The sequence below is a fragment of the Lampetra fluviatilis genome, chromosome 3 (assembly GCF_964198595.1).
Source record: "Lampetra fluviatilis chromosome 3, kcLamFluv1.1, whole genome shotgun sequence".
In the NCBI taxonomy this organism is placed as follows: Eukaryota; Metazoa; Chordata; class Hyperoartia; order Petromyzontiformes; family Petromyzontidae; genus Lampetra; species Lampetra fluviatilis.
In genome coordinates this window covers 5,399,616-5,420,400 of record NC_136277.1, presented here as the reverse complement: position 1 = coordinate 5,420,400, position 20,785 = coordinate 5,399,616, and the positions used below count along the sequence as shown (strand labels likewise).

Below are 20,785 nucleotides of genomic sequence, written 5' to 3'. Positions count from 1 at the left end.
TCAGATTTTCTTCATGCTCAGAATGTGATACAGTTCTCCCAGGAGTCTCAATGAAAAATGTGTCCACCCCTTCCCATGAGAAGTCTCTCTGGAGACACTTTTTCCAATAGAGGCCCTTATCTTAGTTTATATATGTAAAGAAGCTTCTTTGCAGGTTCCATTTTCTCGACGATTTATTTTACAGTAACGTATTTAGAAGGCGAGAGTACTACTAACACGTTTACAAGGCTATGGATATTTGCAGCCCCGGTGATTTCTACTGGATTAATCTCAAACAGTCTGTATTGATGATTTCCACCATGTATATCTCTAGCAGTTGGCCCAATGGTTTCCATGATGGCTATCACCAATACCACACAGCACAGTACTGGTATTGCCCATGTATTTGACATAGCATTATCATGTTAGTGCTGTATGTTATTACTGTCAGTGTAAGCACAGACAGAGCAGCACACACACGGGCCTCAACATGATCTGAATGGCAAGAGGGCCTTTGCAGCTGTAAATTGGTGGCATGTTTAATACCCTGTGTAACCTCTGCTCCAGAAGTTCTCAAGAAGATCTTGGAGTTTCCCAAGGCAGAGGCCGACAGAATTTCTCTGCTGCTCGTGCTCAACAAAATATTCAATGCTGTGGCCGTGCAGACAGCAGAGAAAGGTGAGTGATGCGTTCAACTCAACCAACCCAGCTATGGGTTGGTTGAGTTAAAGTCTCGTGAAGTTCTATAACATCTAGTAGTACTTGTAGCAAATGCATTTTTGAGACAAGCTTGCACTTTATCCTACAAAGAGGATCTCATCAACTGGGTAAATGTGTACGCTCAGACAACAATTACAATATATACAGTGTCTAAATGCACTCACATCTCAAGATGCTTTAAGAAAACAAAGGCCATGATGGTATGGGTATCAGAGCAGAGATACACTGGGAGAGAGGAGAGAGAGCATCATCATGACAACTCCTGGGATCACGCAACCATGAGCCAAGCACCAACGACAGCAACGAGCCCCATGAACAGCCGGGGCATCTGGGGCAACATCAAAGAGACCCAGGGCATCCTTGAGAAGTGTAGGCCCTAGAGCGAGTTCCAGGGTGTCCTTGGGGTGCCAGGGCTCGTTCACCAGTGAGTCACAGGGCATCGACGAGAGGACAGGGCCTTTCACCAGAGAGTCACAGGGGCAGCACCAACAAGCCAGAGGGCAGCTCCGGTGGCAGACGAGGTCCTGGTTAGAGACAGGCGGTGGTGGCGTTGAGGAGCGAGGAGGCCAAGGAGATGATCAGAGAGAACGCTTGGGTTTGGCAGCAGCGACATCAGCACACACTGCAATGTAATTATTTTGGCTGCAGGCATTGTCAAGGAACCCACCACACTGCTATGGGCTGTACTAAATACACATGGAGAGCCGTAAGCCAGTTTTACATTATAAGTGATCATCAGTCATGTATTGTCCATTTACCAAACTACCACCAATCATCCATGGAATGTTTTAGATGCTTTAGCATTCCACTGTGAAAGATCGAGTCCAGCATATGGTGATACGAAAGCAAAGTTAGTGATGATCCACAAAAAGTGAGAAACCAGTGCATAATTGCTACATAGAGTAAAAGCCACACAGAGCACGCTTAAAAGTTGGCAGCCACGATACACTCGTTCACCACCACCACCACCACAGGGCCTGGCTGTGGCTGTCTCTCAACATTCCTCGTCGCCAAACTCATTTCAGTAAATTTTCTATGCTGCCTGACATTGTAAAGTTGTGGGGATTGCCGTTAATAGCTCTGCTCGCCTTTATTTAGGATGGATGTTAGTAGCTCTGCTGTGTTTGTTTAGGATTGCTTTGTAAATAAGAAGCATAAATTTGGCAAAACTGTCGCTGAGCGAGGTTGAAGTCATTTTGCGCCTTTGAGTTGCATTGTACAAAAGCTTGAGCTTGCGGGGCTGGCAGGGAGAGGGGTACTTACTGAAGGTGTTGGGTAGTCATCGCCAGAGATTGGAGGCGTGGGGAACTGCATTGAATTATAATGAATTCATTTCCTAGTTTACCTGACAGTTATGAGTGTGAATAGTTTATATCCAGATGCAGTGGATGCTCATGGTCATAGATTAAAACGAATGTGACTGCTGAAATCGGGTTTATTGGAATGTAAACTTGTGTGTTGAGATATTTCCTTGGAATGTATAAATGAGTATATTCCCTTTCAATTAAAGTAATTGTGCTTCATGCTGTGTTTCATTTCCAAGTTTCCAAAGTCCCCAAGACTGGGGACATTGCAGGTGACCCCTTGGAGAAACCTGTGGAGTGGCCAAAACACCAGGATGGGAACGTATACATCCCCTACAACATCTCCATCGCGTTCGGTGAGTGCAGCGCACGGTAGACTGCGTGGCATGACTTGAGCCTAACCGGAGGACTTCACTCAAAGTGTGGCCTCTTATCCATCATCCACTCATACTCAAACATTCTAAGGCGAATGTATAAGATGGAATCTGATTGTAATTGTTGGGATTATAATTCCACTCCTCTTATTTAAGGAGGATAATGAAGCTGATTTCAACATTCATCAAATAAATTTGAGGTGACCGAGATTGAAAAGACATTCCTTTGGCAAGGAAGTGAGAATCCAAATTCGAGGAAGACCAGGACACCACGTGACTCAGCCAGGAGGGGAGAAGCCGTCTCTGTTTTTTTGTGGAAAGGAGCGCGTGAAGGATTTAAAACTACGCGGGAATTTCTGTGTAGAGTCGGTGCTGCTGGTGTCATTTGGATGCCAAATTGTATTGGTGACTCTTGCAAAGTGACAAGTTAAAAATAATATAGCAAAATATTAACTTCATGTACAGCTAGAATAACTAAATGGCAAATGTACAATTATATTTGAATATGCCAGCCTGCAATCGTGTTGCAAAATCATCAATGTTAAGGCCACTGAATTGGCGAGGCGAAGGCTCGTGATGCACACCTGGGGCTCAGTAGATTCAGAATCAGAATCCAAATATGTATGTACAGTATACAGGAGATTGTCTTTGTCAGTAGTCCCATGATTGTTTATGGAAGAGCCTGTTTGTGATTTTAAGAAATGTGTTCGTGAACAGGATACAATTGGCATACACTGCAAAGAAATTGTAATTGTTTGTATATTAGCAACACTTTAGTGCAATCTACGGAATCACACTTTTTATTGACTGTAATAATCCATTGAGGGCATTGGATATTGTTAGGACTTTAGTGGACAATGCATGTAATTAAGCAATGCTTTTTCCAGAATACATACATATTTAATCGTTCATAAAATGTTTGTGAATATGGAACAAATAGAGAAAGTTTATCTGGGTTGTTTTCATTTATCTTCCTCGTTTTCCTTCTGGATTCTTCCCTAGCACGGCTCAACTTCAGGATTCCCAAAAATCGTTAATTTCTCAAGTTATTATTACCCTGCATAATTGAATAAATGTATTAAATCGTGTCTGTTACAGCTGCCGTTTTGATATTTACTGATGGACGCTTGGTGTTTTGGGCCTTTGGGCCTGTACTCAGCTACCGTTAAACATACATATATGTTGGACCGGTAGCTCAGATAACTATCACAGAGCTCATATACGGTTGCTCGTAATTCGGATTGGTAATATCTCTGCTGTTATGTGAGGTAATGTACTCCTGCAATAAAAATGTGATTCAGCGTAACTTACAAAGTCTCTCAACTTGTCAGCCGATCAATACAGAATAAGTTGTAACAATATCCATCAGTCCGTGGCAGGATATGAGTAGGAATCCTGTCCCAGGGTGGGGGCACTGCACAGGCCATGTGTGTTGGGTGACTCGTGTACGGGAGGCCCCACGCGCGTTCCGCGTGCTCGATGGGGAGGAGGCGCCATGGCTGTGGCGCTGTTCAACCCCAAGCCCGCTCCCTCGTGCTCGCATGACCACGCACGGCCGTGCCAGCGTCTGCCTCTAATCGGGCTGTGTTCCAAGTGTCTCGCTACGGAAACAGCCGTCTGCAGAAAGTTGCTGCTTGGAAGCAAGAGCGCCATCGTTACGCAAGGGATAAAACACTTCCAGCATCATGTAAAACCTTCAGCAGCAGCCAATCTGCTTGGCTGATGCAGCCAATCTGCTTGGCTGATCCATCCATTGACTGTCGTTACTCGATTATAAAATATCTAGAACTAGCCTTTTGCCTATCCAAGGACGGGTGTATTGCAGTAAATCTGAAACTTGCAAGCGAAAAGCAGACCGCGACGTGGTATTCGTTGCATCCATTCTTGTGCAATTTGTAAGGGCGCGGTGACACACACCCATTTCATTTTTAAGGTTATAATCCCTTGTTCATCATGACGTCCTTTTTACTTATATGTTTCAATAGCGTTAAGAAGATCGCGTGATGTGAGGGTTCTGCCTTTGTAGTGTGGGTTATAAGTTGACGCCGAGGGGGGAGGAGGCGCCTCGCCCCCCTTGTGGAGTGACGTTAGCCGCTAATTATTATGAATGGGGGGGGATGTCCATTTGGAGGATGTCACCGTATAATGATTATTATTAATGGGGGCTTTTCGATGTGGAGTTACGTCACCTGCTCATAATTATTAATAAGAAGGGAGGGTGCTCCATGTGGAGTGACGTCACTGGAGTGACGTCACGAGCGATGGCTCATTATTTTAGGTAATACTAATGGGGGGGGGGGGGGTGTCCATTTGGAGGATCTCACCTTCTCATGAATATTAATTGGGGGGGGGGGGGCTGTTCGATGTGGAGTGACGTCACAAGCGTTAAGGACATTCCTGGGTGATTATAGTAGGTATAAGCTAACATATTGGGTTAATTATACACACCATTGCCTTGTGAATGTGTATTCGTTAATGTCAACTTAGAAATGTGTACGCACATGCATTACTCTTTTTGTGCATTTACTGCTGGATGAGGGCCTCCCCATGCCATGCAGGTCATGGGGGTTATTTGACCATACACCACCACCCGTATTCGTGGGAGCAGAGAATCAGAGGACAGCACTGCACTCTGCTATGCAAGATGTAGCAAACCGCAAAACTTCCTATGATGGCCAAGCGTGCATGGTGGTCACCAAACCAAGCGCTATCCAGGCTCAAAATTACTCAGTTACTGAGACGACAGTTGTGGTGTGGAGACGACGGTTGTTCTCAGAGAACGGATCGTTGACTCGTGCGACATTTATTTTCCTGTTCTTGTTACCTTTAATGTTGCCGGTGCTGCTGCTGCAATTTCTAGCCTTGCTTTCCCTTCTGGCGTCCGATCACGCAGCTTCAGTGACGGTGCTTCTGGGATACGTTAATTATTGTACAGGTTCCAGTTCCTCTCCACCAGTAAGGATTGGTACAGCAGATGGAGTTTCATTTTCTCTGCTTCATTTCCATTCCATATGCTCTTGCCACAGGGTCTAGTTTAGTTGTTGCATCTTCAAATCATATGTTGTTTGATTTCCTTCCCACTCCATTTAAATAATCAGTTTCATCTTGCTAACTATAGAAGCATTGTCAAATGAGCATTATTTGTAATGGCTTTATCCATACATGGCACTGTTTTATCAGGCTTCAGTGACAAGAGGACTATTGAGCAAGCCTTCCAGGAATTTCGCAACAAAACGTGCATCAGGTTCACTCCTAGAACACAGGAGGAGAATTACATCAACTTCCAGGCACTGGACGGGTGAGTGGGTGCTCTTATCTGTGTGTTTGCTGTAGGTGTGAGTGTAGGTGTATCTGTGTGTATGTGCTGTAGGCAGGAGTGGTAGTGTGGCGGTTAGCGTGCTGCACTACGAACCCGGCGACCCGGGTTCAATTCCCACTCACAGCCAACACCAGTACGATTATTTGAACTGGTCCTGGGCTTCCTCTAGGTCGACTCAGTCTCAAATGAGTACCTGGTGTGGTGTGTAAACATTGCCACTGGGGAGACAGAGGCGGCCGGGTGTGGTGCTGGCCACCCACCCCCTAGTGTGCCGTGCCGGCCATCATAGGTGCTCGCTAAGAGCACTTGCCCTTACAGTCTGTTAAGGCTATACGGGGGTCATTATCTTTGTATCTTTGTGTATGCTGCCTGTATGTCAGTCGGTGTGTGTAGTTGTGCATGGGGTAGGTGTGTTTGTAGTCTCATATTAGTATTCGTCTACATTGACCAAAATAAATTAACAATTCGCCACCCTCGCTTTAGGCAGCCTTTAATGTTTATGTTCCTAGAGCAAGGACTGAGTTGAGGCCTGGCTGTCAGCCCTCGCATAGACCTGGGCCTCAGGCTTTATATATAAGTTAAAGTTGTATTGGAATAGCAATTATTATTTATTATTATATTTAATTTAATACATGACTTAAAACTTTCGTGACTGCAGGAATTCACATTCTTTGGTTCTTTCGGTAAAGTCACGTAGATAGAAAATAAAAATAAAATTGTAATAACATTTAAAATCAAAGCAAAAAACCCACGACGTTTCGATTGCAACACATTTCTCTCCGCCTGATGAAGACCGCTTGTGTTGTGATCGAAACGTCGTGGGTTTTTTGCTTTGATTTTTAATTTTATTTAAAAAAATACTTTTAATTGTAATTTTATTTTCTATCTACGTGACTTTACCGAAAGAACCAAAGAATATGAATTTAATACATTTTAAACAAATACAAAAATGTCTTGTTTTTTTATTTACTTCTAAATTAAATGTTTGAGGTGATGGTCATGCTTAGGTGTTAGTTAAAATAAGTTATAATATGTAAGTTAGTGTGTAATGTTTATATGTGTAGAAGTCTGTGTACACCTAGCTTGGCATGGGGGATGTGGTTTTTCTTTCATATTTAGTGTTAAATGTTTAGAATAGATTGTATGTGTATATTTGTATCTGTCTGTTTTGTGCATGACAGTGTGTTTATGTATATGTGTGCGGAGTTTTGTGTGGCCTTCAAGTGCACATAGCCTGGCACAAGCACCGTGGTGACATCACCGCCACTTAGTGGCGAATGGCGGTTGTTGTGTGTGGGGAGCAGCAGCGTAGTGATTAGCACACAGCACTAAGAACCTGGCGACTCGGGTTCGATTCCCACTCATGGCCAACAGCAGTGACAATTATCTGAATTGGTCCTGGGACTCCGCTAGGTCGACTCAGCCTCAAATGAGTACCTGGTGCGGTGTGTAAACATTGCTACTAGTGTGGTGCTGGCCACCCACCCCCTCTGCCGTGGTGGCCTTCATAGGTGCTCACGAACAGCACTTGTCCAAAGAATATGTTAAGGCTATACGGGGCATCTTTGTCTTTGTGTCGACAAAGTCGGTGAGTCCCGATGTCTTCTATAACCTCCTGTCAGATGTACGACTACATTTTTCCCCTTAAGATAGAGTTATTCTATTGGGTGACTTTCATGCCTGAGTGAGTCATGATGTGCTGGAGTGATTGGATGGCATGGGCCAGATCAGCTTCATAATAACAGGAAGCTTCTAGATTTATGTGCAGCCGATGGGATTGTAATCATCAACACTCTCTTCCAAATCAACGTTTTTGGGTTTAGATCGCGTTATTTATAAATGTGTCGTAACCCTCCACCACCCGACACGGCCAATCAGTAAAAAAGTGTCACGTTGACAAAAGACAAATAGTTCACTGCTTTAGCCCACCGGTGTGTAAAAGCGTGAAACCACAACATTTACAATTTGAGTACGACGTTTCCCTGGTAATTGCATCCAGCATCATCAGGCAATTCACCAGAATGGTGAGGCTCTGCTCTGTCTCCCGTTCTTATATAGAGCAGCAGCAGGGTGACGTCATCATTAACTCATTAACTCATCAGGTGCAACGATTTGAGGGGGGGGGGGTTATTGTAATTATATACTAGATTAGTAATCAGGCAGTTGTTACGATGCGAGTTGTAGATTAGTAATCATCAACACTCTCTTCCAAATCAACGTTTTTGGGTTTAGATCGCGTTATTTATAAATGTGTCATAACCCTCCACCACCCGACACGGCCAATCAGTAAAAAAGGGTCATGTTGACAAAAGACAAATAGTTCACTGCTTTAGCCCACCGGTGTGTAAAAGCGTGAAACCACAACATTTACAATTTGAGTACGACGTTTCCCTGGTGATTGCGATTTAAAGGTTTTATTAACTTCTCAGCGGGTACAAGGAAAACCAAAGAGAGTACTGAAAACCTCTCCTTCCCGGGCGCCCCGGTTGGCCCCTTCGAGTCTCCGTCACATCCGCGGACTCCACCCACATACAATGCAACAAAAAAAGCTCGCCGCCATAACGCACACCGCCCCGTTCCCCTTATTCACATTCATCACCACCATTCACCCATGCGCTGCTCCATCACATCGCCTTCCCCCGATCGAACACGTACATTCCTCGCCCACACGACTTAGCAGGCCGGCTAAAATGTGCGTGGCCATCCTTCACTATCCCTTCCCTATACCCGCCGGTCCCCTCGCTACCCCACCCCGGGTAGGGGCCACTTCCACTTCACACCTGCGGCCTTGTATCCCAGCCTAACCCGGTCTACTTCCATCACCCTTTCTAGCAACCTCCTCGCCCAGTAGCACACCTCCAACGGTGATATAGGGGACCCATCCAACTCTTTTCTGCGAGCTCCCCACAAGGCCTCCTTTGTCGCACCTATTATGGCCCATGTTCGATCTCTGTCATCTCCCCGCACCTCCCTTAAGACTCCCCACATAATGTCCCGACTTATCACCTGCGACGGGTAAAACCAGGACAACAGCGGACTGCTCAGTCTCCACACCTCCTGTGCGAAGGGACACCTTACCATGACGTGCACCGCGTCCTCATCTGTGTTGCAGCCCCTCGGGCATTTGGGCGAACGTGCCATTCGGCGAGAAAACATGAAGCCCCTCGTCTCCAATCTATCCCACACCGCCAACCAGAACAGATCTCTGTTCTTTTGTGAGCGCCGTTGATGAAGTGTTCCTCCACACTTGACGGTACATAGTCCTCTTCGCGCCCATCACCCCCTCGCAGGCCTCCCCTTCGTTTACTTTGGCCAATACCTCCTTGGAGTTCCACGGTCCCCCTCTCTGACTCAAATTGTACTCTTTTATGTAGTCACCCACCGCCGCATTCAGCCATCCTTGTGGCCATGCCAAGGGCGTGCCCGCCGGTAATTGGGTCATCCCAAGCCCCCTCAGGAGCCACATCAGGCGATACCTTAAATAACAAGCGGCCTTCCCCCGGGGCTCTTCGGAAAAGAATAACCTCAAAGTGTTGCACACAAAAAATGAGGACAGCACACGTGCAATATTTGGGGCACCCTTCCCCCCGTTCTCGACGCGTTTACACATCACCACCCTCTTCACTCTATCCATCCCGCCTCCCCAAATGAATTGAAACAACAGCGATTCCAGGATTCTTGCCTCCCTCCTACCTGGCGGGTACACATATGCGAGGTAGTTGAGTGTTGGTAAAACCACCACCCTCACTACCAGAATCCTCCCTTCCATCGTGAGCCGTCTCCCGGCCCATTTGCCTAACTGTCCCTTTACCTGCTTTATCCTCCCGTCCCAGTTTCGTTCCGCCGACCTCTCTCGGCAAAAGGACACTCCCAAGACCTTGACTTCCTCCGTCTTTATCCCCAACTCAGGCGGCCGGCCCTCAAATAGTCTCGGGTCGCCGAAGGCCATCAATTCGCTCTTCCTCGCGTTCACCTTCAAGCCGGAGGCCAGGCCGAAGCGGTTTGTCTCCTTCATGGCCCCCCACACTGATGCCACGTCCCTACAGAGCACGTCTACGTCATCCATATATAGCGCCACCTTCCCCTGTTCCTTATTCCCGGGGATGGTCACTCCCTTAATCTCCTCATTGTTTCCCATTGCCTGTGCAAGGGGTTCCATACACATTACAAATAGAACCGCAGACATCGGGCACCCCTGTCTCACCCCTGACTCTACTGGAATTGTCCCCGAGAGCTCCCCATTTATCAGTAGTCTGGTCTTGAGCCCTTGGTAAAGACGCCTCACCCAATCGACCAAGGGTCCCCTCACTCCTATTTTTTCCAACACTGCGAACATATACTCGTGCGAGAGGCGGTCGAAAGCCTTCTCAAGATCCAGGCTAAGAAGCCCTAGGGGGCATCCCCTCTCTCCTTCTACCTCTATTGCCTCCCTTAATAAAATCAGGGAGTCCGAAATCCTTCTTCCTGGCACCGCACACGTCTGGTCGGGTTCGACTACTTGTTGTATACTAACCCCTTCTTCCAAAATTGATATTATAATGAATGAAAACACACCAAAGCGCAGCAAACTGCAAAACACCAGGTGTTGTTAAGTAATGAACTGGAGGAGGGCTAGGATGGCAGAATTTGCAACCTTGCTTCAAGGAAAGATAAGGCCTGATGAACGGGCACATGTCACCCGTGCAGGCGGCAGAGACAGTGGGAGAGTCAGCCAGACATAGTTAAGGCAAAAAGCCCAACCATCCTGCATGGTTTTAAAGTAACGTCAAAATTCGAAATTCAACAACAGAGTAGGCTAAATTATCGATCCTCGCGCTCGCTCAAATTGGAGACCAGGCTGCGAGCTACATCAATGAACCATTGCCCATTTGCTAATCCAATACTGAATGTTAATATTACTGAAGTCAAAACAAATTCTATGACCTCAGCACATGGGCGAATAATAGGGCAGTGTCAACTCAAAGGCAATGGAAGGGAACAGAGGCGCCTTTGTCTAAATCACAACCACAGAAAGCCAGGAATCATCACTGATTGTGTGTTTAGGGATTCCGAGCTAGTTGGAACACGTGCACACAGGGAGGAGGTAGAAATACGCCTTGTCCTCCTGCAGCTGAGGGAGCAAAGATAAACCCAAAAAGGCCAAGGAAGTGGGTCAGCTCAAGGCTGTGTGCACAGGGGAGGGAGCTGATTAAGAATAACACTCCCAGAGCAGAAGGTTGGATGGCCACAGTGAGCTCTCAAGGATGCAGACTCAGCTGAACAACAAGGCTGCGGGGGTCACCAGAAGTTCGCGTTCGCCTAGTTAAGACAAAAAGCTCAATTATTCTGTATTGCTATTAAAGTAACGTTAAAGTCGGAATTTAACAACAGGGTAGGCTACAACTCGACCCGAAGCATATGCGGGATGAATCACCACCAGGTCGAATATAAAATACATAATAAAAGAGCGATGTTAAACCCAGGGTCGGAGAGAAAGGGAGATCCCGGCCGTCTTTGTATCCCCGCAGCGCGGGATAGGAGTGTGTATACGCTCGGGGAAACACCTCCACTTGAGTCAAGCACCACGATGGGAAACGACAGACCTTAGGTTACATACCGAATCATAACTGTGAAATGGTAAGGGACAAATGTTAAAACTTTTTAACCATTTCTTTGTGCGTCGGTGAGGGTCGGAGGGAGTGTTGCCCCTCCCTCCAGGTCGTGCAACACGGACAAAGACGCCTATGAGACGATTTGTAACGTCTGTGTTTTGGTTCATGAAGAAGGCCAGACAAGAGATAATATCGCACCCAGACAGAGAGACGACTTCGAGGCAATTTGTAACATCTGATTGTTTGCTCGTGGATTTTATGGAGGGAGTATGACAACGGAATATACCGTGGGTGATGCACACAAGGACATACGGACGTACGGACACACACATGGACACACCGACCTACGGACAGATCCTGACACAGCAAAAATCGAAAGAAACCCCGCCTTGTGGGCAGGATCCAAAGGGATTTTTCGGCATAAAAGAAAGGACCCTGAGCATTGGAAACCAGCTCGACCGGGAGGGTCGACTCAGGAGCGAGCTGCGACCAGCGGGTCGGCTCGACTCTTCAGCTCGTCTGGGACTCAGCCGAGTTCGATCGGCTCACCGGAGCCGGCTCTCGGGGCTCGACTCAAGCGGCTCCCCATCTCCTCTGCAGGCGGGCAAGACCCGCTTGACAGCTCAACTCGGCCTGCGTGGGTCAACCTCTGCCGAGTCGGAGGTCTCTGCTGCCGCCGGAGTGGTGAGGGTCGCGGTTTGGCGACGAGGCTCCGTGCTCACCCTGGTCGACGACCCAACACTGCACGCTGCGAGCGAGCTGTGGGCGCCACCTACCGACCGGGTTCCGAACTGCGACAGCGTATCAACGGGCATCCGAACCAGTTCACCACGGTGACAGGGGAGCGACTGATACGTATGACGCGCACCGCCCCCTCACCACACGACCACCAGGCGTCTGTTTGACATAAAGAACCGACTCCGAACACTGACTATTCAAGACAACTCTTACCACTCAAACACACTCGAACCCATAAGCCATCCGTGGCTGTGAAGGCATCACAACGAGACCGAGTGATGGCCATCCGTCGTTTATAAGAGTATTCGTAATTTTTATCTTTAATATTTAGTGGGCTGTACTCTTAATCGCATAAATTCCCAACAGATCCATCAATACGAATTGATTCTTGGCACCTCTTTCCGCCGAGCCACGCTCACGTGGGGAGTGGTGGCCCACCAGATCCTTATCAGGTGATCTGGTCCCCAATTAGTAAACTTGGTATAAGATAACGATCTTCGGGAAAGGAGCACCGTCGCAGGCCCTTACTCCGAGCCATTCTGTGTCAGATAACCTGCCGATGTATCTGTTGAGATTGGTGCCTTTAAGAATAATAACTGTTTTGATTGTGTTTTTTTTATCGCCGTATAATCTTTCAAGTATCTTTCAGTCATAATCGCCGCACGTACTCGCATCCTCTACAGAATATTCAACTGTCCCGTGACCCAAGGTGCTAACAACGTGATAAGGGTCGCGTATGATCAATAAGGAGTGCGGTACTGCGTGCACAATATTGAGTATAATCATTCATTAACGTTAAGGTTTTTCTTAGCATAGTATTTGCCTATTTTAACGACTCTCTCTCTCACTAACAACCATCGCGTTATGCGGGATCCATGTGCCGTTGTCAAAGTGAAATCAGACAATCGTTGATGATACTGTATTGATGCCGTGTTGACGTTCCGGGATTGAGAGTTCGCATACTATATCATAGTTGAGGTTGAATTAGTAATAAATTGATTAATACAGAAGTGGTTGTGTGATTCTTTCCTGAAATCTATGCATAAGATCTGCTTCTGCGTTGAGATCTGAACTTGGTGACCTTAATAAACACACTAATACATACTCAGTAAATGTTAAAGCGATAACGGGGTGAACCGGGGACCTAAAATATAACCACGAATACCCACTCTGGGAATGTTAAAGCGAGAATGAGACGAACCTAGACAACGATGCCGAGTTAATCTAAGTTAATCTTGCATACTTACACCACACCTGCATAACTGCATACGATTAATTGCCTTATTCCGATCGATAACCCACCCTCGTCACCGAGGCGGGGTCTGGTTATCATAACGACTTGCATTATCATAATTACACCCACTCGCATAATTACTACGATTACCTCTCGAATTGGCATAATTAAATGTGCATAATTACATAAATTAACATATTTCCGGATAATTACACATTTGGCCAAATTTCATTTGATTATTATTTTCACTGAATATTCATAACCTACATATACAACATAATAATTTCACCCACGCACGCATACAACATAACAAATTTCGATAACCAACATATACAACATAATGGGGGCTCGTCCGGGATCTCTCACAGACAGTTTGTGCATGAATTCAGGAACGAATCACTGTTGTGTTAATCAAAGTGTTGTGAACTAACGTTGCCTTGTGATTGTAAACGGGGGTATACAAACAAAACGCGCTCTGAAGGGAAATACCAGAGTAGCAGAGTATAACAAAGACAGCTGGGCTGAGATTATTTGCTCGAGTTGAACTGACGCATCCTGTGATACAATTGTTTATATGTGCTCTGAAGGGGAATTCTAGAGTAACTCACGCCGCACATGAGATGTTAGAATTAAGATACACTCTTAAGTCTATTAACCACACTACGTAATAGAGATGGCACAGGATCCACAACATTCTGAGGTTGACACACCAACGCATAACACTGATACAGAGTAGACCTCTGAGGAGGAGATGGAATCTATGGAAAAACAATATCGGGAATTTGTGTTAAAACGTACTGGACGGACTGCTAGCCAGCAGACGGAGCAGAGAGATATATGGGAGGGGAGCCATACAGAAGATGTTAAGGCCCATAGAAGGAAACTACTTAAGGACGTGATGAAATGTGGCAAAGCCAAACGTGACGTAAAAATTGCAGAAATAGCGAGGGTAGACTCGTATCTCCTCGCACAGACAGACAGAGAAAGATTATGGAATGAGGAAAAATTTGAAAGGGAAAGACAAGAGAAACTGTCCTTAATGGAGCAGGTAGAGCGTCTGCACGCCCTCGTGAGAGAGAAAGAATCCGCACTAAATGCACCAGTGAAACACCCAGACGTTGATACACAGAACACATACGGGAGTAACAATTTACCACACTCCGAGCCACGTGGACGTAGCCCAGGGCCAGATCCCACAATGAGTATGGCTACTGTGCAAAGCAATTTTGATAAAGTAACACCCTCGCAAATCGAGGAGAGAGAAGAGGAAATAATAATACAAACGGGAAAACATGAGGCCGACCACCCCAACGTTAGAGAGAGACAAATAAGTAACCCTAAGTCATCAGGATACACTGTAATGATAGGGCGGAAAAGGGCTGAGCTGGTGCAAGACGGGAAACATGACATAAACAGCACACCAGGCAGACGCACGCTACGCAAGTATGACCGACATGATGCAGATGACAGAGACAGCTCACCAGAGAAACGCACCTCGCACAAACACGACCAACACGACACGGGTAACAGGAGCTCACCAGAGAGACGCACATCACACAAGCATGAGCCATGGGATAAGCAGAAATCACCGAGCCAAGTTGACCCACGTTACAGGTGCAAAAGGCACTACAAAAGTTATGTTAAGCAGAGCCACCGTGATGGTGACGGCTCATCTGACACTTACTCCTCTGACGATGACCAACACGACACGGGTAACAGAGAGAGCTCACCAGAGGAACACACCTCACGCAAACATGACCGACATGATGCAGATGACAGACACAGCTCACCAGAGAGACGCACCTCACGTAAACATTATCAACACGACATGGGTAACAGAGAGAGCTCACCAGAGGGACGCATGACCCGTAAAAATCACCCACGCAAAACCACCCGCACCACAGATGACAGAGACAGGAATCCCGATAACCATGAAGCACGAGACAAACATAAATACAACACCTCACCTAACAGGCACCACACACGTAGTAGGCAGCATGAAGGTCAAGGACAAAGACACTCACCACATAGACACCGCTCAAGGAGATCACGCACACCAACCCACAAGCACGAATCACAAGACCCACGTAAGGAAAACAAGAGACACAAGCAACGGGACAGATACGAATCCTCGGACAGAGGGAGATCACGACACAGACACGGGAAACATGACAACAGTGATAGTAGAGACAAGGGTAGCTCAAGTGAGCACTCCTCAGGAACCGACACCACTGATGACGAACAACACACTTTTAACAGTAAGACACTAAAACTAATGGACAAAGCACTCGTGAGAATTCCCTATTTCGATCCACATAACAAGAACAGGGATATACACACTCACATAGCTACAGTAGAACAGGAGGCTAAGATCCGGGGTCTGGGTAAATCAGCAGAAAAGGCATGTTTATTATCAAGGAGCCTACATGAACCCGCCAGACCATGGGTAGCCTCCCTGCCAAATAGGGTGAAGAGTGACTTTAAACAATTGAGCCGAGCAGTAGTTAAGAGATTTGGGGAATACTCCACACTATCCGAAGGATTGAACGCGGCAAAGTTGATGACCCAGCGTGTAGACGAAGACCCACGAGATTATCTCCTACGCCTTAAGAAAGCATATTACGCAGGGGATGTGGACAATGCCCAGGGAGATAAGACAGTCTTAAAAGTGATGTTCTTCCAATCATTGAGACCTGAAATAGTGAGAATAGTAGGAATGATGTTGGACCCCGAGACTGCCTCCCTACGCCAGATTGAAAGCAAGGCCCACACGGCCTGGGTGAACGGACGGAAAACCACTAGCATAGCCAAAACCCACATCGTCACCAGAGATAAAGAATGCCTCGATCTGGAGGGAAGCGAATCTCCAAGAAATAATATTACAGCCACACGGGGTGGACATGAATTCCCCCAGGAAAGGGCGCCTAACCCAATAGAATCAACACCCGTCCACAACACGCTGAATAACGTTCCACGTGGGGGGAGGAACGAGGCCAGAGGAACCTGGCACCCACAGCCGCCACCACCATGGAATGCAGAAGAGGGTGGAGGCTGGAATTATGGAGGAGGAAAAGCGAGTGACGGGCCATACCTACCCCGCGGAGGCCGACGCCCACCAAACCAGTCACCATATCGTCCCCCACTGCCGCCTCCACTAGCAATAGAGCATAGACCACCGTTAGCTAACAGGAATCGATATGCTCACCACATTAGGATGGAAAAAGAGCTCCTAGGGAGTATGAAGACTCCCATGCAAATAGCGAAGGGAAGAATACCAACTATACCCACACAGGAGGAGGACACACCCAGCGCAAAGGTAGCCCAAGTGAACGTAGGGAAGACAAGAAGCCCCGAAGCAATCACCGAAGTGGTACCAGAGGGAAAAGGGTACCATCTGGGGGAATTGATTCCCGTAGGACCATTCGGACGAGTCCACGTGGAAGTAATACTGCAAGACACCCTGACCAGCCAGGGCCTTTGTGATACTGGAGCAGAAATATCCATGATATCCAGAGAATTATTTGACGAACTCCAGACTGCCCTCCAGAGGAAGAATGAAACACTACAGATGATGCCAAGTAAACTTACCTACTCAGGATGTGAAGGGACCCACATGCGACCATTGGGCAAAGTTATGACGAAGTTGACGTTCAACAAAATCAACATGAACCATCCCCTATATGTCGTACGGAACCCCGGAAAAGAGCTGATCATTGGGATAGAACTACTGAATCGCCTGAAACCCATTATGAACCTTGAATCCCGACAAATTTGGGCACAGTCAATGCCGGAGCAACAAAGGGACTCAGAAGATGAAGACGTTATGAGAGACTCCACGGGAATCCAAGTGATAACACAAGAGCTCAACGACCTATCAACGACAATCAGGAACGAAGACGAGCTCCCAGCAGGAATTCGAATCACTCAGCTAATGACTAACAGACTGAGAGAAGACCGAAAGGAAGCCGACTTAGAGTCAGTATCACCAAATGACCGTCCCCTCATGGAGTATCTACCGCCCCCTGGAGGCCAAACCGACGAACTGCAAACCGATGAAGGAGAACACAAGGGCAAGAGCGTATTACCCTCGGATGAAGCCAAGGCAACTCAACCGATAGTAACGCAAAAGGAACTTTCAACCGAGCCGCCCGAAACCACGAAGGCCTTGGACCCAGACCCAGGACAAGGAGTCTCCATAATAGAAGAACAAATCGAACAACAAATTGAAGCAGCAGACGCCCTCGAGAACGACACTCAACGAAATGAGCTTCGTCAACTGCTCCACAAATACCACTTCCTGTTCTCAGAAGACCCCTATGATTGCGGCAAAACCGACCTACACGTGGTATCTATTCCCACACTGGAAGGAGCGCCAGCGGTATATGTGAAACAATACAAGATTCCACTGGCTGCCTACGAATCAATCCAAGAAACCTTGGGGAACCTACTCAAGAAGAATATAATTCGAGAATGCAACTCAACCTACAACTCACCGATTTGGCCTGTATTGAAACCCACAGGCAAGTGGCGACTCACCATCGACTATAGGCAACTCAACAAAACGGTTCCCCTATCTCGATGGCCAATGGCAGAGATCGACCAGAATCTCAACCAAATAAAAGGCGCAAAAATTCTCACCACCATGGATCTATCAAATGGCTTCTGGACCATGCCCGTGAAAGAAGCGGATCAATACAAGTTGGCATTTACATTCAATGGAATACAGTATACTTGGAACCGATGTCCATTTGGATACTCAAATTCACCTGCGGACTTTAACATATTCCTACACAAGGCAATGGACGACGCAAAAGAGCGAGGTACCATCGTCTATGTCGACGATATACTGGTCAAGGACTCCTCATGGGAAGAACACCTCGAGAGCCTCCAGCATACCCTCGAGCAGTTAAAGGAAGCAGGCGCAAAGATTTCAATACAAAAAGGACAGTGGGCATGCAAAAGGGTGGACTACCTCGGGCTCCAGGTCGGCACTGAGGGAATGTTACCCCAAACCAAAAGACTTGGAGCCCTCCTCGCACTCAAATCGCCCACCACAGTCACGACCCTTCGGAGCTTCTTAGGGATTTGCAACTACCTGCGACAGTTCGTGGACGACTACGCAGGAATCGTTCGTCCCTTAGTCAAACTACTGCAAAAAGACGAACCATGGGAGTGGGGACAGGAACAGGAAGCCGCAGAAAAAGAATTAAAACGACAGATCACAGAGGCATCCTGCCTAGCATACCCAGAGAAAGGGAAAGAATACTACCTGGAGACCGCATACTCAGATCATAGTATCAGCTCGGTACTGTGCCAGAGACAGGAAGCAGAGAAACGAGTTATTGCCTATGCCAGCAAAGCCCTCCGGGGAGTGGAGATGAAGTTCTCCGAGAGTGAGAAGGCGATATTTGGAAACATCTGGGCCATACAACATTTTCGGAACTTGTTGAACAGTAAAGAATTCCATATGGTGAAATTATCCCTCAGCGAATCAGAGATTAACATAACAGATCTTACTTGGGCGACCGAAGAGGCTGGATATCAGCGAAATCAACAGATGGGGATGGGAATCACAGGGGCAACAGGGATGATCATACTAGTCCTGGCTATTCTAACCTTAACATACCATGTGGCCAAAATGAATACCGAACTTAAAAGACTAATCGCAGGCACAAGCCACCGACCATTCAAGCCCAGGAACAGGGATAGAGCCAAGGCCTGATGATGCCACCCAAGAATAACCGTAGAAACTATCTTTTTAACGATATCTCCTATAACACGTAGTCAATAGAATAATTTCTCCCTCCCTTATCGTGTTACCTTCCTTTAGAATATATTTTTTTCCTCTCTCTTGTCACATATAACCATGTTAAGTTGTGACACGTACGCGCGCGTTGTAAGGAAATAGCAGCAAAACTTGAGGACAATCGATGGTTCATGATGGAAGAAGGGTATACATATTTTTTTTAAAAATAACCCGTGGCCATTTGACCACTGATCATTTTTAAAAGGGCGGAATGTTGTATACTAACCTCTTCTTCCAAAATTGATATTATAATGAATGAAAACACACCAAAGCGCAGCAAACTGCAAAACACCAGGTGTTGTTAAGTAATGAACTGGAGGAGGGCTAGGATGGCAGAATTTGCAACCTTGCTTCAAGGAAAGATGAGGCCTGATGAACGGGCACATGTCACCCGTGCAGGCGGCAGAGACAGTGGGAGAGTCAGCCAGACATAGTTAAGGCAAAAAGCCCAACCATCCTGCATGGTTTTAAAGTAACGTCAAAATTCGAAATTCAACAACAAAGTAGGCTAAATTATCGATCCTCGCGCTCGCTCAAATTGGAGACCAGGCTGCGAGCTACATCAATGAACCATTGCCCATTTGCTAATCCAATACTGAATGTTAATATTACTGAAGTCAAAACAAATTCTATGACCTCAGCACATGGGCGAATAATAGGGCAGTGTCAACTCAAAGGCAATGGAAGGGAACAGAGGTGCCTTTGTCTAAATCACAACCACAGAAAGCCAGGAATCATCACTGATTGTGTGTTTAGGGATTCCGAGCTAGTTGGAACACGTGCACACAGGGAGGAGGTAGAAATACGCCTTGTCCTCCTGCAGCTGAGGGAGCAAAGATAAACCCAAAAAGGCCAAGGAAGTGGGTCAGCTCAAGGCTGTGTGCACAGGGGAGGGAGCTGATTAAGAATAACACTCCCAGAGCAGAAGGTTGGATGGCCACAGTGAGCTCTCAAGGATGCAGACTCAGCTGAACAACAAGGCTGCGGGGGTCACCAGAAGTTCGCGTTCGCCTAGTTAAGACAAAAAGCTCAATTATTCTGTATTGCTATTAAAGTAACGTTAAAGTCGGAATTTAACAACAGGGTAGGCTACAACTCGACCCGAAGCATATGCGGGATGAATCACCACCAGGTCGAATATAAAATACATAATAAAAGAGCGATGTTAAACCCAGGGTCGGAGAGAAAGGGAGATCCCGGCCGTCTTTGTATCCCCGCAGCGCGGGATAGGAGTGTGTATACGCTCGGGGAAACACCTCCACTTGAGTCAAGCACCACGATGGGAAACGACAGACCTTAGGTTACATACCGAATCATAACTGTGAAATGGTAAGGGACAAATGTTAAAACTTTTTAACCATTTCTTTGTGCGTCGGTGAGGGTCGGAGGGAGTGTTGCCCCTCCCTCCAGGTCGTGCAACACGGACAAAGACGCCTATGAGACGATTTGTAACGTCTGTGTTTTGGTTCATGAAGAAGGCCAGACAAGAGATAATATCGCACCCAGACAGAGAGACGACTTCGAGGCAATTTGTAACATCTGATTGTTTGCTCGTGGATTTTATGGAGGGAGTATGACAACGGAATATACCGTGGGTGATGCACACAAGGACATACGGACGTACGGACACACACATGGACACACCTACCTACGGACAGATCCTGACACAGCAAAAATCGAAAGAAACCCCGCCTTGTGGGCAGAATCCAAAGGGATTTTT

At 46.8% G+C, this 20,785-nt stretch overlaps 1 protein-coding gene and 1 long non-coding RNA gene across 2 annotated transcripts in view; both read left to right on the top strand.

Annotated features, from left to right (window-relative positions):
• Positions 1-20,785, top strand: part of LOC144951898 (uncharacterized) — a 225,137-nt gene that overhangs the window by 185,065 nt on the left and 19,287 nt on the right. The window lies entirely within an intron of this gene.
• LOC144931088 (uncharacterized) overlaps positions 1-20,785 on the top strand; it is a 113,611-nt gene that overhangs the window by 80,567 nt on the left and 12,259 nt on the right. Inside the window, exons 24-26 of the mRNA XM_078855025.1 lie at positions 547-657; positions 2,243-2,359; positions 5,558-5,675. Coding sequence (XP_078711151.1) covers positions 547-657; positions 2,243-2,359; positions 5,558-5,675 — 346 coding nt within the window. The remainder of the gene's footprint in view (positions 1-546; positions 658-2,242; positions 2,360-5,557; positions 5,676-20,785) is intronic.